A 17,207-nucleotide genomic window follows, 5' to 3' on the forward strand; every position below is an offset into this window, starting at 1 on the left:
ACAATGAATGATTTGTGCACGTGAATGTACCAGCGCACTTTTACATTCTGGTGGCTTCACCAGTAAAGGATGCTCTGATAAATTTGGTGGAGAACGAGCACAACTTGTTCTGTTGGAGTGGATATAAGAGGAAACATTCATAGGGGTGTGTTGTTTCACAGCACTGTATTATGCTTTTTGATTCAACTCTCACCTAATCTGCTACTAAACACTCAGTGCAAAAATAGCTGCAGGAAGCCATGTGGAAATTATTTTGGCTGAAACATTAGAAATAAAACCAGTACACAAGTGGTGATCAGAAAAGTACTTTTTCAAATGGAAAAATGTAAGTTTCCTTTCAAGAAAGGTTTCCATAAAATTCCAGACGCCGAGGTGTTTTTCTTTCACCTAAGTGCAGTACCACCTTCTAAGTAGTTGGTAGATCTGTGGTAATATGGATAAACATTCCCCTGAAACCACAGTCTTATCAGTAATTCCAAATATGTGGTAAAAAGGTTACACCAAGTTAACAGCAGCACAGAGCACCAGCTCTTTGTACACAGCAGATTGGATGAGTTCTGTTCTCAGTGTCCTGACACAGACTGAATAAGGCACTGATATGGCAGGGACTTCTTTTATTAAAAAATAAATAAATAAATTAGATTACTCAGAATGAATAACAGGCAATATAACTGTGTCAGTGACATAAACTACTTCCACTTTCAGTATTAAACTCTCAAAGCAAACACTGTCCAGTATCACAGGCTGAATCATAGAAGCCATGAGTCAGAGTCCACATGGAACAATAGGCATAAAACCCAGCTGGCTCTGGCCACAGGCACATGTTGCAATGCTGGGCAGGTGGGGTAACAGGAATTGCAAAGGTGCAAACAGCTCAAAAGGAGCAGTTCAAATTTATTGCTTTGATTGCTGCAAGGCAGCAGAAGTTCTCCTAGCTGTAAAACCTTAGGATTCCTGGTAAGGTTCGTGTCCCAGGTATAAAGCAGAGCAATGCAGAAGTAGGCAGCACTGGGCTGAACTTGGCTGGCAGTTTCGTACTGCAGCTGACAATTATTTTCTAGTCATGTTTAGTGTGCTAAGGTGTTTTTATTTGGTAATTCGGTTTCCTAGTGGAGCTTCCTGTCAGAAGCGTTATTAAAGGTTGTCCCAAAACTTCATGCTTCAGATCAAAACAAAGCAATGTACATACAACTTCCAGCCCACTCCCAGTTCAGTCACAGCAAAATAGAATTCTGTGTTTTGGCACCTCGTTAAAAAGCCAAAGCTCTATTCCAAGGTCAGATCAAGAAAATGAGGTCAATCAGAGATCAAACTGGCCTCCTTGGAAAACAAGGTTGTGCCAAGAACAAGCTATCAATTTGGGATTAGCAAGCTTTCATTCTACACAATTTCATTTGCAGTTGTCCCTCTGTGCAATACAACAAAGTGGCACAGATGGTACAGTCTTTGTGATCTTCTGTGTTTCTCATTTTCAGCACTTGTAAATTCATTTCCCACAATATTCATCATGCTTTAAGTTCACTGACGCCCTGTAAAATGCATAGGACAGAGTGGAAATGAGATTCCCTGCTGGGAAAGTGAGAGTCAGCTGATGGCACAGTAAGCTATGGGACTCATAAAGGAAAAAGAAAAGCTAATGCAGAACATTTTGTAGAAGCTCTGAAATGTTCAATCTTGCTTCTTGCGCTGGGAGCACTGAGGAAAATTGAAATGGCAGGATATAAAGAAACCTGTCCTGTCCCTGTAAACGTGACAGACGTTTAGTTCCTGCATTAAAGAAAAGATACATGATGACAGTGCGTTCCAGTGAAAAGGAAGATGGATACATTGCATTCCTTCCTGCTTGTACTCTCCTTTTTTCTCATTGCTTTATTGCATCATATGGAAGGGCTTTTCACCAACATTGCTTCATCTTTTGAATAACCAGCTCTTTATCAGCTCATGAAATAAGGCTGGCCTTATCAACACCTTCCTTTCAGCTGTTATCACATACCATATCTTCATAGCTCAGCTGGATGTATTTCATTAAAGCAAATGGTAAATGACTGATTGATCCTACTTTTTGTGTTAGTGTTTTAGTCAAAGTATTTTCACCTTTTCTTCCTGTGCCAAAAAATAGGCATTCAACATACTCTATATGTAAAAGGCAACAGGATTTCCATATTTTTGAGTAGATGACTGGAACAGACAAAAGCTTTAAAAATGCGAAGGAAACTAGGCTGTATCTTTTCTCCCAGCTTTGACACAGAATTAACCACCACAAGCAGAAAAGCAGTTCTGTGTGTACTCCTTTAGCAATTCATCACCAGCAGTTGAAAGTACTTGCTAGGAAGGCCAACAAATTTCACCATTTGTACCCTAAATTTTTTCAAATCTAAATACTGAGTTTAGTCACATAACTTAGACTCTAACTCAAACCATTTTGAAAGTTTTAAATCTTGGTCATTCAGATGATAGTTTTAGGTGATAGTGGAATTATTCCAGGACAAAATGCTTGGTTGAGAATTATTACCCATTGGTGGTATTGGACACCAGCATTCACTACGTTGTTGCAAAATGGTAGTATGGAATAGAGTCCTGAGCAGAAGCTGCAATGTAAAAGAATCTGAACACTGCAATGTAAAACCCCAGGACTTACCTGAAGAGTAGCCAGACACTTACAGGGACATCAGATTACTGAAGGTCTGTCTTCTAGAAACTGTTTTATGAATTCAGGCAGGTGTCTGCTTTGTTATCACACTCTGAGTTTGGGTGCTGCCTCCAGACAGCACAGCTTTCCCTTCCTCTTGACAATTGCAGAGTGTCCAGTGTACAAATTTTAGTGTTTGTGTACTAGCAATTTAATCAGCCTGAAATAACCCAGCTGCCTCTTCCACTTCTCACTTCATGGTGTTTGTAAACAAAAAGCAAGAAGCAGAAAATACATCTCTAATCAGATCTCAGTTCTCTTGTCTTTGTAGATATTGAATTCAGGTTCATGTACCCATCTACTGCTTTGTATTAAGAGAACCGGAAGTGTCCAAAAGCCATCACTATTGACCATTTGTGGGACTAGAGATCTTTTCCCTATATTGGTTAGATTCCTTAACAGCACAATAAGGAGGGAAAATCTCTTTTAATGAATGCAGTCATTTTGGTATTGGTTTTAATCATGATACTATTTAGTATTTAATGTCTGGTTTGTTGATAATTTAAATTCTGTTTTATTGATATAAAGAGAAGAGTCTGAAACAAAAAAACTGATATGGGGAAAGTTTGGCCCTGGTGTGGCTTCATACTTTAGAATGGACACTGCTCTGAATGTTTTCAAGAACACATGGACTTAATAATGTAACTTGTTCTTCCTGTGAAGTGTTCCAAGGATCTTTATATACAAAGCTCTGTTCTGCTGGATGCTGGAGAGGTCTCCGCTGGAATACTGTATTCATTATAGGGTACCAGTCTTCAGAAAGATGTAATACATAGGGAGAATCCAAAAAAGAGCAACAGAAATCAGAGGATTAGGAATAAAGATAGGAGAAGTAAGGGCTGGGTATTTTCAAAATTAAAGAAGATGGGAAAAGTTAATGTTTTCCCCAGTTGTAAAGGTATAATGTTCAAGGATGAGAATCAGGAATCAATTTTTAGCCAATCAGCAAGGAGAAGTCACTTTAATTTTAAGTAAAATTTACTTAGGATTGAATAGTGGGAAGAAAGACAAAGAAGACAGAGCAGCATAACTGTTTTGGGATGGGTTTAGTAGGCTGGAGGGGCGGTTCTCAGGGATGGCCAAACAGATGAGATTGGCCTTGCAGGCCAGTGCCACTGGCTCAGGGAAAAACATCCTCTGCACCAACAGCTGGATGCCTCTGGGTGCAGATGTGCATGGCCAGTCATTTCTAAATTAGAAGGAAGCATTACCACATCCACAGAGCATGGATGAAAGTGTGCTTCTGTACTCTCACAATTCTGGGATTGGCCATGCTTTCTAAAATGAGGGAACCAAAGCTCATTTTGAGAGGTACAGATCCTATCTCCAATTTTAACTGAAATGCCAGTAGTCAATTTGAGAACATTGTCTGAAGTAAGTAGGAAAAAGAGGCTGCCTAGGGCTAAAATTAGAAACAAGGAAAAAGTCTTGATTCCTTTGCTTTTCTTTTTCTGTTGGCAAGGAGAAATCCTTTTCATAAACCTTTTAAAAAGCCTTATATTTACCAAACTGAGAAGTGTATATTGTTTTCAGAGCACATACTTTGTGGATTATATATTCCTAATAGAATATCAGTTTTAGCTGACTGGTGGCACTAGAAATCCTCTGTGGATGAAGAAATAGAGTGCGGTAGCTAAGGCCAAGTGTGGTTCTCAACATTTTTTATCAACAAGTAAACTTGACTTCAATTTTAAACTCTTTCAGAATAAGGCTTGGGGTTTTTTTTATTAGGTCACTTAAGTATTTTTAAAACTAAAGGCTGAATTACAACATGCTGAACCTTTTCTACAGTTGGAATTGAATATTCCCATGGCTGGCTGTGCAAGAAAAAGGCCATGGACTTGAAGGGCGTAGAAGATGGAACAATTTTGTTTTCCTTAATAGCTCTTTGCCCAGTCAGATTTGATACACACACCATGTGTGTACATTCAACATATATATATGGCTCTGTATAGCTTTTCTAGTTCTGTCTTCTGTGCAGTACTAAGTATTTAATCAATCTGGGGACTTCAGTCTCAAAGACAATCAGCTGGCATTTTCTTTTCCTATATAATTCAAAGGTTATTGCCATATTTTTGCTGTCTTTGTTTAAATTTCTATAACACTTGAGAGAAGGGAACAGGGGGCAACATGTTCCATTGAGAACTCACTTCACCTCTAACAGGGTGAAATACATTTGAAAATTTAAATAAGCAAGAGCCACTGTATAAACCAGGTAAGGATCAACATTCCTCTCATAAATAAAATTGACTAGAAAATGCATTTTTCAAATCTGTTTTGCATGTTCATGGCAGTTATAAACAGGCAGTTTTAGTGTACGTAATGGGTAGGGAAGTGTAAATGGTTGTGAAGTATGGAAATATGCACAGTCTCAAAGACAAGAGGACAATGAAAATGTTGGTACAACTTTTCTCTGAATTCCTGTGGTTATCTGACAATGCACTTTCCTGATGAACTGTCATGAAAGATTAAATCCCCCATTCAATTATATGTTTCTTAACCACAGAAGCATGTAAAATATGAAAAATTTGTGTGTGTGCATTAGTGGAAGGTAGGTTTATAGCTTACCTGCAGAAGTTCTGAGAAGGGGAAAAATGAGAAACAGGAAGAAAAGTCACCTATTGCTTACACTTAGGGCTAGGATGAGATCTGGGTTTCTTGGTGGTGGTGACTGTGTATAACAAGTGCTGACTTGTACTAACCTTAGTTATCTGGCTTTCCTTGATTTCAGAGATGAGCTAAGGAAAGCTGTAACGTCATCTGGAGAGAGATGTCTTCCTCTCTTTTCTTCTCTGAGCTTTGCACTTAAGACCTGTTGGTGCATTACAGCAAGTGAATATTTAGACTCTAACCATGTAAATGATTAAAACATACACTTAACCTTACATGCTTTGAATGATCTCTCTGAATTTAGTAGAACTAAGGTTAATATGCAAAGGTCAACACAGCTGTGCCTTTTTTAATTTTAGTCAGTAAATGCCTTAGAAAAAGAGGCCCTAATAGGGCTTGTCCAGTGACTTTTGTCAGGGGTTGGAGCTGCCAGTTGTTATGGCAGTGCAAACAGTTAATAAGGATAATTACTATGTTGATAATGTATATATCAATAAGATATTTCTGGACATAAATACAGCTTTATGTGGCAAAAAACCAAACCATATGCTTTGGATCTTGACAAATGGTTGAAAGTCATTAAGGTACCATGTTCTAATGATTGTCTATTCATCACCTGAGCCAAGTCTGCCTAGCAGCAGCCTGTGCTATGCATACATACACCCCTTGCTGCAGACACACTGCTGCAGCTCATGGATTTCAGTTTCCAGTTACAGTGGGCAAGGAGCAAACATCAGCCACCTAACTGACAGGGGTTGTTATGCCATGCTTACTCAGCCATGTGCAAGCATTTGGTCAAATACTTCATGCATATTTCTTTGTATCCCCTATTGCTATTGATTATTTTTATCTTGTTCAAGCTTCACACAAAGCTGAGAGAACTTGCAATAAAATGATATGGATAAACAAGTAACTGTAAATAAGCTTTGCTGTGCATTTACCATATATCAGCTGCTGTTCTGATTAAAAAAAAGAATTGTATTTTCCATTGGATCATCTATGCAGAGGGAGAGATGCCCACATGTATTGCTCTGCAGTTGCTTACTAGCCAGTGAAAACTGTTTGGGTGCCTAAAGATAGTCTGCCAAGGTAAGTTCATTAAAAAAATGTTCATTCAAGTGTTTAGGCCTAGACTGTAGATCCCATCAACAAAGTACATATTAAAAAAAGTATCTAGAATTTGGAAATTTAAGAATTATGTCTTTTCTGTTTATTTTTTTTCCCCCAGATTTGCAAGAGCAAGGCTAAGGAATCCCAGCAGTATTATCACAGCCTGTCTATCCGGCAGAGCCTGGCTATCAACTTCAACATCCAACAAGACTGTGGCCATTTCCTTGCTGAAGTGCCAGTTCGTCTCCTTCCATGGGAGGATGACGACACACCAGATGTAGAAGAAGAGCGGGAAGAAGAGGAGAAAGAACCTGAGCAGAAGAACAGAGACACTGCTTCTACCACAGAGGCCTCCCATAAAGACAGCTCCAGCAGCCAGGGCACCATCAGCAAGCCCCGCAGCCGCGTGGTGGTGATCACACGGGAGGTCCCGCACCTGACAGTGGCCGACTTTGTGCGCGAGTCCGCACCCCGCCACACCAAGAGCCCCGACCTGTATGAGAGACAGGTGTGTCTGCTCCTCTTACAGCTGTGCCTGGGCCTCGAGCACCTGAAACCCTATCACATCACACACTGTGACCTGCGCTTAGAGAACCTGCTGCTGGTTCACTCCAGAGCGGGAGGCAGCCCCCTGAGCCCCGAGGCCACAGAACCCAGCCCCAACACTGCCTGCCCAGCCAGATTAATAGTGAGCAACTTCTCCCAGGCCAAGCAGAAGAGTCATATGGTGGATCCTGAGGTCCTACGGGATCAGTCCCGCCTGGCTCCAGAAATCATCACTGCAACACAGTACAAGAAGTGTGATGAGTTCCAGACTGGCATCCTCATCTATGAAATGCTGCACTTACCCAACCCCTTTGATGAGAATCCAGAGCTGAAAGAGAAGGAGTACACTTGTGCTGATCTCCCCAAGATTCCTTGCCGTTCCCTCTACTCTCAAGGGCTTCAACAACTTGCCAGCTGCCTGCTGAATCCCAATCCTTCGGAGAGGATCTTGATATCAGAAGCCAAAGGAATCCTTCAGTGTTTGCTTTGGGGTCCGCGTGAGGATTTGTTCCATGCTCTAAGTACATCTTCCAACCCCTCACGGAGAGATGCTATACTTCAGAACTGGCTTGATATAAAAAGGACGCTGCTGATGATCAAGTTTGCAGAGAAGTCCTTGGAGAGGGACTGTGGAATTATTCTGGAAGACTGGCTTTGTTGTCAATATCTGGCTTTTGCCACTACAGACTCACTTCATCGCATTGTGAGACTCATGAAGCAGCACTAGTTGTAGAGCCTGTTGCTTTTCATGAAGCATCCCCACCTCTGCCCCAGCCCTCATTCCAGCCTGCACTAGGGCTCACGCTTTGTACAATTGTTACAAAACAGCCTAGATATCAAAGCCAGCAACTCTGAGCAAATAGGTTCTAATTGGAAAATTTCATCCTGTACCAAGTATGACAGAAACTTTACTTTTTTGCCAGGCCTGCTAGAGATTGATCTCGTACACATGACTGCATTTGGATCAGACAGTATGTAACTTGATTCATATCTGGCTGAAAAGGAGAGCAAACTTTGATACCACTATTTCTACCACTGCAGTAAACAAATTGCCCTCCTCTTCTGGGTAGCTTCTGTCATTTCCTATGTAGCATTGGTAGTGAATAGCAGTGACGATAAGCAGAGACAGATTAGCGGTAAATGTGAGATGAATGATCCACCATGCCACAAAACACTCATTTGCTTTCACTCCATATACCACGCATTTCCTCTCAGCATAGTCAGTCCCCCACAAGCAGGCTGTGCTGCTCTTTCCTTTGGTCTCAACTAAACAGGTTCTGATCTTTCTCTTACACTTTACACCATCTGTACTTTCCCACATCCCAAGATGTGGTTTTCCTGCTGAGCATGGCAAAAGTCAGTGAATGGTAAGCACCTGTGTTCAGTCCTCTTCCCTCCTCCTCTGCCTCACTGCCTACCCATATCCTTTCTAACCATGGATCCATGATTTCATCAATGCTGTCTTAATCAGACCATTACCCTTAGCTTGAGACTGGTGCATTAAAAAGCAGAATATGCACACTTTGTCTATCCTATTTCCTAGGCAACTTTCACCAGTCTGAACTGTTGATGTACTGTAGCCATAACCACATTTATGCAAGAAAATACAACACATGGTGGGCCATTGACATTCCCCTTCCATCACAAAAAGCACTAAAGCCTGACTTGAAATGGATAGGATGTACATAACCCTCTCTGACAATCACTGCTATGAATCAGGGATGAAAATAAAAGCCACCTCTTCTGTTTTGTTTTGGTCTGCTATTGTCACTTGTGCCATACTGCAAAGTGAGACTGAAATTGGCTCTGCAGGTTTGTTGGCAGGAGATGGAAATGTTTAGCGCTTGTCTGTGTCTAGATAACAGGCAACATGGAGACACTTTTACTGCAGACACAGTTCTCTGAACGGTAGAAACAAGGGGGGAAAAACATTTAATTACTGAGGGAGCTGTGAAGTTTGGCATTCATGACCAACAGCATCATGATCCACATTTCCTGCAGCAGTGCTTGGCTGCCCATCTCTTGTCTGTTGTAACCAGTGTTTTCTAATGTTGCTGTAGACAACACCCTAAAAATGGAATGTTGTCAGAAGAGCTCAAAGAGCATCACAGACAGAGTTTTGGACTAGAGCAGGAATTAGTGAGGATTGAAGAGTCAGAATTCTTAAAAACTCAACTTGAAAGAGCTTTTTCACTTTTAGAGGGCACTGCTGACTTCCTTCCATGCCCTAACAGCCGCTTCCCATGGAACCTCTGTACAGACAATATCTTTGCTCAGTATTGCTAGGCTAGGAGTTATTTCCTGAGTTGCTCTGAAGAATGGATCTGGATGCAGGGGAAAAAGCGATTCCGAATATTCTAACCCGGGTGATGGAAAGCAGACAGCCCTAGTTATGAGCCTGTGCTTCTCTCCTATGGATCTATGTGCAATTCTTGTATTATTTTTTAAAGCTGTACATTACAGTGTTCACTTTACACACCAGCCTTTACCCGATGCTAGATCTGCAGTACCTTCCTTTACTTTCCTGGCACATAAATGCACAGATATCCATGTGTTCTTTTTATGGATTGATGTTTCATTTTAATTGTTAAAACTGTGAGGAATCAATTCAGCCTTGAAACAAATAGCCACTTTATACAGCATATGCATTCTTGGACCAGATGCATGGAAACTGAACAAACAGTCCTGCAGGCTTAAAGTCAGTGAAAGTAGCTCTGGATCCGCGGCCTACATCAAGGGGTTGACATGTCTGCATTATTCTTCTCTGGCACCTCTCAGAGCTAAGCTGAATAGCGTGTGGAAGCCTACATCGATTGTGCCGTAGTATAGACTGTCTTTGTGACCTTTCTAAAGATTTTTTTTGAACTTCTGATGATTATTCTTTTGTTTGATTCACCTGTATCAGTGAAGGATCAGGCAAGGATAAGGATAATATATTTCAATGTGATATGTATATTTTTCTTTCTCTTTCTGGCAAAAAGGTTAGGATGGTGGCATTGATGCAGAAAAACAGGACAGTGCATTAAAAGCCCAAGTGCAATGTATGTAGTTGAAGTATACTTCCACTACATCAGAAAAGAAAGTTTCTACACTACTGCTGAGCAGCTCATAGAAGATCCTTTACAATCTCCTGTTCAGTGCAGCCCTGCTTTATCTGGACACAGGAGGGCAATGCTCCCATAGTTCACATACACCGAGCATGGCAAGTCACTCGTGTACTACCTACTAGCTATTAGTGACAGTGTGCTGAGCTGCGAGTAGGGCTTCTTGTTCTCTATGGTCTGGTTTTGTGTTCGCTCTGTAGTGTGTGTGCACCTGACTTCTCAGCTAACTCATATAGGCATAGGAGTAACTCTTGGACCACTTGTCATTGCAGTGGGGTGATCCCTTGAAGCCTCTGGGTGTTCCCGTGTTTACGGACACGTGTTCCCAGTGTCGCTTTGATGTCAACACGCACATGCAAAGTTGGATTTTGAATGTTGTACAACTGTACGTATTAATGCAGCTGGTCCGACGCCTTTGTATCTCTAGCTATCTAATTTCAGTTTGTATCTTTTGTGATGAACCAATACTCATTCTAGCTCTGCAGTATAATCAAGCATGGATAGGTGTTCACTACCAACCTCTTTCTTGTGCAGCACTGGGTAAACTTTAGCAATTTGTAATGTTGTGTGGTTTTTTTCTTTAAAAAAAAAAGAATGGTCAATGTAGTCGAACCTGATCTGGCCTGAGCTCTTCCTTGAGGAGCTTGAGACTGACTTTGCAGATCTGCCCATAACTGATAATTGCAACTGTGTTTGTGGTGGTTCTCCATCCTGGCACCAGATTGTGCCACGTAAATACACAAGAATGTATGCATTAAACTGATTGTAAACAAATCCTAAGAATGCTACAGCATAATTGCTAAGCAAAAGGAAAAAAACCCGCTCTGTTTGTAACAGGATCCTGTGTATGGCAGGAACAAAACCCCTGGCTGTGCATGTTAGAACTTACTTGAATATGTGCACAGATCTTGAATTTTTTTTTTAGCAATGTCGCACTTTCAGTTGAGCTCAAGAAATAGGAAGAGCTGCAAATCTAAGATAACAGTATTGACTGTAAATATATATTTTTCTATTAATAAAAGCTGTCATTCAAATATTTTTAACATGAACTCTAAAGATTTTTCCAGTGGAAACTATTTCTGGAAAAATCAAATGCTTGTTTGAAGAATTATGATGAGTGGTTTCTGATCCTTTTAGAGCCATTAAAACCCTCTCTAATATCACAGAGGGAGCACAGTGATTGGATTCACAATGTTTAGTGCCTTGTCAAAAACCTGAAATGTAGCTGGTCAGTTGGTGGAAATCTTATTCTTTTCATAACAGCCCTAGAAATAATACTGCCCACGTAAAGATGCAAAAGACTTTACAAAATTAAATGCTGTACTTTATATGATACTGGGTTGATCTATTCCATAAGATTTGTGTGAATGGATTCCTTTAAGTTGCTTGTAGTACAGCATAAACCTGAAGTAACAAAATTGTGGGCTTTCAAATTTGGGAGAGTAATAGTGGATAACAAGTCAGTTCTTCCAGACTGACCAGGCATCAGGAGAAGCCTATTGCTCTGACAATCTGCTGCAGACACTCCACACTGGGGAGGGGAGGGATTGCGTTAGTCTGGGAGAAGCGCGGAGGGTAAAATGTGCTGCTCCTGCTGTAGGTGGTGGAGGTGCTGCACACCACCTTTGGTCTGTTGTGAGAAATGCAAACCTCTGGTAAAACAGGAGTGTTAAAGGAACTACTCCTGAGATGGTATGGAAAGTGGGTTAGTTTTGTATTTCTTAAATGGGAATTACTTTTTACTAATTATCTGTCAAACCTCAGATCTGATCCAGTCAATATGCATAACCAGGTGAATATAAAGAGACTCTACTAGTGAAAGCTTGCCTACAAATTTTTAGGAATGAGAGAATCCAGAATTTTCTTCTGGAGTCCCTGGAATGTCCCAATATAGAAGCCTGGTCTCATTTCAGTATTCAGACATGATGAAATCAGTAACTCCAGCCAGGATACCATGTTGCTGCCCCACAGACAAGAGTGCAGGTAGCATTTACAAAATGTTCCACCTTAAATCTTTTATGGTCCACACATCCCACCCACAAGGTATGAATGGATGATCTTGACATGTTAACACAAGAGAATTCCCATGTGTTATAGAGAAAAATGTATTATTTAAGTAAATTATGTGTGTTAGGGTTCAGCTACTTGCAGAATTTATTCAGCAGCTTCACACTGTAGGTCCTTAATTTTAACATGTATTTGCTGCTGAAATAAAATGTACCTGTTTCTTAATTCTTGTGCTGAGATTCCCCATCTAAATTAATTTTTATTGTTTGTAATAACAAATCCATATGTAAATATAAATTAAATAGTCCTGTTTTTATTTAAATCAATTTTAAGTTTTCTGAGGGATACAATAGAAACTGAGTCAGACCTTTTAATGCACTTTCTTTTCCCCCTTTCTCCAAATTGGCTGTTTCTCAGTACAAACTGTACTTGACTGCATGGCTAGACCATCAGCTTTATTCTGATTTTTGGAAGTGGTGTTGATTCTCCTAAAACTCCTGTAAAACCTAGAGCACAATCAGAGCCCTTCAGCCAGCGCAGAGCGAGATGTGATTATCATTTAGTTATGCAGTAAGATAACATCAGAGAAGTACAGCATAGAATCTTAAATACCTCTATAAAAATACACCTGTGGAAATATTCTGTAAACAATCATGTGGATTACAAAGACTTCAAGAGAAGAATACACAAAAAATACTTTTCAAAACACTGGGGAGAAATTTCTTTAAGGCACCCTCAACTCCAAAAGAAGGAGCAAGTCTTTTTCCCTGCTGTGTTGCAGAGAATTTCTCGTAGACATTTGTATGGATTTTTTCATTCACCTGGATGCAGTATTAGAAGGATGGTGATTTTGAGTAGGTGTAGAATGTAATTTAAATAATTTCCTGTAAGTCTCCTTGCATTGGTGCTCCACTCAGCATTTACCTGGAAACCACAGAATGCTTTCAGATCAAGCAGAGTTGCCAGTGAGAAATGAAATACTCAACTTACCTGTACATAAGCATTTTACCACTCTACAGAATTTGAGAATTTGGTTTGTACTTCAGACTATAAAGATTTTTTTTTCCATAAATCCAAGGGGAAGATTTCAGGGATTTAGAAGAGGTTGGAGCTTTTTTAATATGGAAGAAATATTTGTTCATAAATATATATATATATACATACATATATATATGAGTGCATGTGGGCATGTTTTAATATATATATGTATGTATATTAATTTTGTATCCCAAAAGTATTCTTTGCCCCTTTTTGCTTGAAAATATATATATTATATATTGTATATATAATATATATTTAAGAGTGTGTAAATTTTAACATAGTCATTTCATAAATAACACCTCTTCAAAAACGACTCAAAACTTCTGTTTCCTTGTCCTTTGGATTGTTGGTATTAGAAGGTTTTGCGGTTGAAATCCTTGGGTTTTTTTCTTTTAAAACTTAATTATGCTGAGCATTTAAGAATATGTTCTTGTTTTTAATAAAAGGGGGAAATTTATTTTTTAATTAGGGATTCCAAAATCAGTGGACTTTTATAAATGGGATTTCTTTAAATGCCTTGAATAAGGGAATTTTTTTTTTTTTCAGTTCCATTCTTGTGGGTAATTTGTATTTGGAATTCCTGGTTGCATTGCTTTATCTGGTGCTTCATATTGATATTTACACATTTTTATATAAATAAGTATATAAACTTCAAGCCTTCCTTTGTGATCAGGGGCAGTTACACTCTGGTTTGCTGTGGTACTTTGCTGTGTACTCTGTGGCATTCATGTTACTGTGTAAATAAAACTAGTTTTATTACACTCAAAATCAAACTTGCAGTTGCCTAATTTTTCTCCCTTCCTAGGTAATTAGACAAAAACATGTATTTCTGAGGCAAATGCATGTGGCAAGTGCAGCAAAAGATTTTATTCCAAGAACAGCTGGGTTTGCAGCAGCAGTGCATGTGCACACTTGGTCAAGGAGGCTGCCACCGCAGTGGCCGGGCATCCCAGCCACAGGAATTGCCAGTGCTCCAGACACTGCCCCACCTCCCACCTCTGCATTTTCCCCAGAAGCCTCACTGTGGCTGGTACTATTTCAGCTCCATCTGGACAAGTGGCAGCAGCAGCCCAAAAATAAACCGGCCACCAGTGGCTGCTGTTGATTGAACCAGTGTCTTGTAAGGCCTGCTTGGAGAGAAGTGACTTGGCATGTTAATGACAACCGCCACGCTAGGGACAACCCTTGGCATGTAAGGAGCTGAGCCAAAGTTAGAAATTTCCCTAGTGTGGACAGGGCTTAAATGACCTGCTGTGAAGGAATAAAATTACTCTTAAGTCAAATTTTTACATGCAGTGACAAAGCAGGAGGATGCCTCCAAGGCAGTTGTCTGCAGTGGAATTCATTGCGTCTGATCCGTTACCTTGAAGCATCCAACCTGATGGAGGGTCTGTGGAAAACAGATGGGATAATATGCATCTTCTGCAATCGTGCAGACACACTTCAGTGGCACTGAGATCAAACAGCTCAATTTTGTACCCAAATTTGACAGGCAGCAATGGTAGCTGCAGATGCTAATTTATTAGCATAGAACAGATGACACCATGTACGTCGGAGCAGCGCCGTGCTTCTGCATGACAATCACACTGCTCACAGATACTCTTGAAAGAAAAAATAAAAACAACCCAAAAAACCAGCCTGCAGGCTCTATTCTACCCACACAGTGGCTTTGCACAGGTATGTCATCAGTTTCAATGATCAGAATTAGTTAAAGTGTAACTACTACCGGCCCTTCACATTTATTCCTTAGACACTGTTTGAAAGCCTTTCAAAAACAGTTTAAGTTATTGTCCTCATCCCTTTGAAAAATACAAAGCTAGCTGACTCCAAAGGTGTCAGTAAATACACAACACATTTAACAGCCTGACAGATACTTTGGCTTTGCCAGAGTAATCCCTGTTCACTTCAACGAAGTGCCGTGAACTTAAGCTAAACAGAGTTCGATTATGCCATTTGTCAGTGGCAATCATCACTCTGCAGGGAAAAGATATGCAAAAACAAACTGAACCCTTGTCAAGACATGATAATTATACTAGTTTAACTAAAATCTGTTTGAAATTAATTTAGTTCTAGTGCAAACTCTCTTGTGGGTATCCTTAAGTGGTCGCAGTCTGGCATTCTCATTTCAGCTTGTGCCAGACATGAACACAAGTGGAACAGATGCCTGGTTTCGGTTGATGCAAAAATGTCTGTATCAGATTTTTCACCAACTCAGAAATTCACCCAATAGTAAAGCTATGTTCTACATGATAAACCGTTCTTTTGTAGAACACATCCCTGCATCACTTGAGCTCTGCAGGCTGCTGCTTTTGCCCCAGTTAATGAGGTTCTGTGGTGCCCCACAGGAATCACACCATCCTCCTTACCCAGAGGTGCTTCTAACCAGGCTCAGATGGAAGTGGTTCCCAAGGCAAACTGCTCAAATGAAATATTTGCCACAACCTACTCTGCAGAGAGAGGCTGTAGTTTCAATTCTGAGCTAAGACTTGTAGCTCTGTGGAGAAAGATACACTTTAAAGTGCTAGTGCAATCTACTGCACTTCCCTTGGTGCTGCTGCTGTCTCAGGAGGCAGCACTAGAGCCTAGTGCTTAGCCCACCCCCATGTAAGATGGGTGCAGGCTTCTTGCCATCAGTTCAGTGCTTTCAAATGAGTGGCAGACACCAGGGGAGTCACTGGGAGAACAGCTTGGAGGCTCTGAGGCAGATTTGCTTATATAAAATCAGAGAGCTCAAAATAATAGCTATTGAAGGTGCATTTTCTATTACATCTCCTGTTCTCACCCTTTGTTTTGCTGTCATTAGGGTGTTATTTTTTGTTACATCACAGCTGGCAGACTCAGGACATGCACAGAAGGAAGCACTGGAAGTAACAGACAATAATGTAAGGTAAAATCACAAAACTCTATTTCTTATCCTCCAAAAAGAGAAGGAATGGGAATAGGGAGGCTTATTGCTAAGGTATTTACCTTTGTCTGCTCTTTTTGGTACCAGCCAGGAGCCCTAGTACAACCAATCCATAGAAAACTCCTTTCTCCAGCTGCCAGGTGCTGGGAGGAGCCCATACTCCCCTGCACAGCACAGTGCTGCCACTGAGAGACAGGATAGCCCCAGGGACAGTACCTGTGTGCACCGGGGCTGGGGGCAGTTACAGATTTCATGTCAGATGCCAGGTTTTGCCTGATTTCATTGGAGTCTTAATGGTCCAGATAAACTGCAGTGAATAGCAGATTAACCTTAAAAAACATGAAATCCCTGCAGTTTATCTGTAAGAAGCAAGCAATTAACTTTGCACCTCTCCAAAGTGCAGAAGGACATAAATGTTCTTCTAAAGAAAATGAAGAATTAAATCAAGGTAATAAAATTCTCCTGCTTCCTACATGGGCACTAAATTTGAATCAAGTTACTGTTGGAAATGGGCCAGTAGTCCACCACTGTACAACCACCACCGCAATGATGAAAAGAAAAGGAACTTCCCATAACCTGTGAGCCAGTCACGCAGCTTCTCTTGGCCAGGGAAGAAAGTCTCCTTCAAAACTTTTTTCTATTTATATTACTGGGGAAAAAAGTTTTATGTTCTGCCATATTAATATTTCATCTTATGTGTTTGTGTTTGTACAGGAGTTATTGCTAAAGCTGCAATCACAGGACACCAGGGTGTGCTTCAGCTTCAAACAAGAAGGTGCAACAGGAAGTCAGATGATGTTGTGGGATACTACATGACAAATGTTTTTAATGGCGTTAGTTACAAATGTTTTAATACCATCCAGAGCTTCACCATCCCTGGCTCTTTTGCAGCAATGGATTGTTCAAATCATTTCCCTGTGGATGAAGCATTTCTCCCTGTATCGTCACCTTGGAGTCTCAACATCTCCTTCTGTAGGAACTGCAGCACACAGCCCTGCTCTCTTCCCTGCTGTGAGCAAGACCTTTTTTCTTGGAGGTTTTTGAGGTGATTCGGCTCAGGCTGAGGGGCTAGGAGTAAGGGTGTCAGCATTCTGTAGAAATGGCAGAATGTATTTCATCTGCAGCCCATCAGCACCCTATTTGCTTGTCCTGGGCAGACATGTCCATGCCTAGAGTCTTGACTTTTGAAAATTCT

At 40.6% G+C, this 17,207-nt stretch overlaps 1 protein-coding gene across 5 annotated transcripts in view; it reads left to right on the forward strand.

Moving 5' to 3' along the window:
- Positions 1-13,880, forward strand: part of PEAK1 (pseudopodium enriched atypical kinase 1) — a 110,178-nt gene extending 96,298 nt beyond the window's left edge. For all 5 annotated transcript variants that reach the window (XM_042021792.1, XM_042021793.1, XM_042021794.1 and 2 more), the window contains one exon: positions 6,528-13,880. In XM_042021792.1, coding sequence (XP_041877726.1) covers positions 6,528-7,682 — 1,155 coding nt within the window. In that variant the 3' untranslated portion in view covers positions 7,683-13,880. The remainder of the gene's footprint in view (positions 1-6,527) is intronic.
- Positions 13,881-17,207: the final 3,327 nt, after the last annotated feature.

The sequence above is a fragment of the Corvus kubaryi genome, unplaced genomic scaffold, assembly GCF_017639235.1.
Source record: "Corvus kubaryi isolate FWS band 111438036 unplaced genomic scaffold, C.kubaryi_AGA036_p1.0 37172, whole genome shotgun sequence".
In the NCBI taxonomy this organism is placed as follows: Eukaryota; Metazoa; Chordata; class Aves; order Passeriformes; family Corvidae; genus Corvus; species Corvus kubaryi.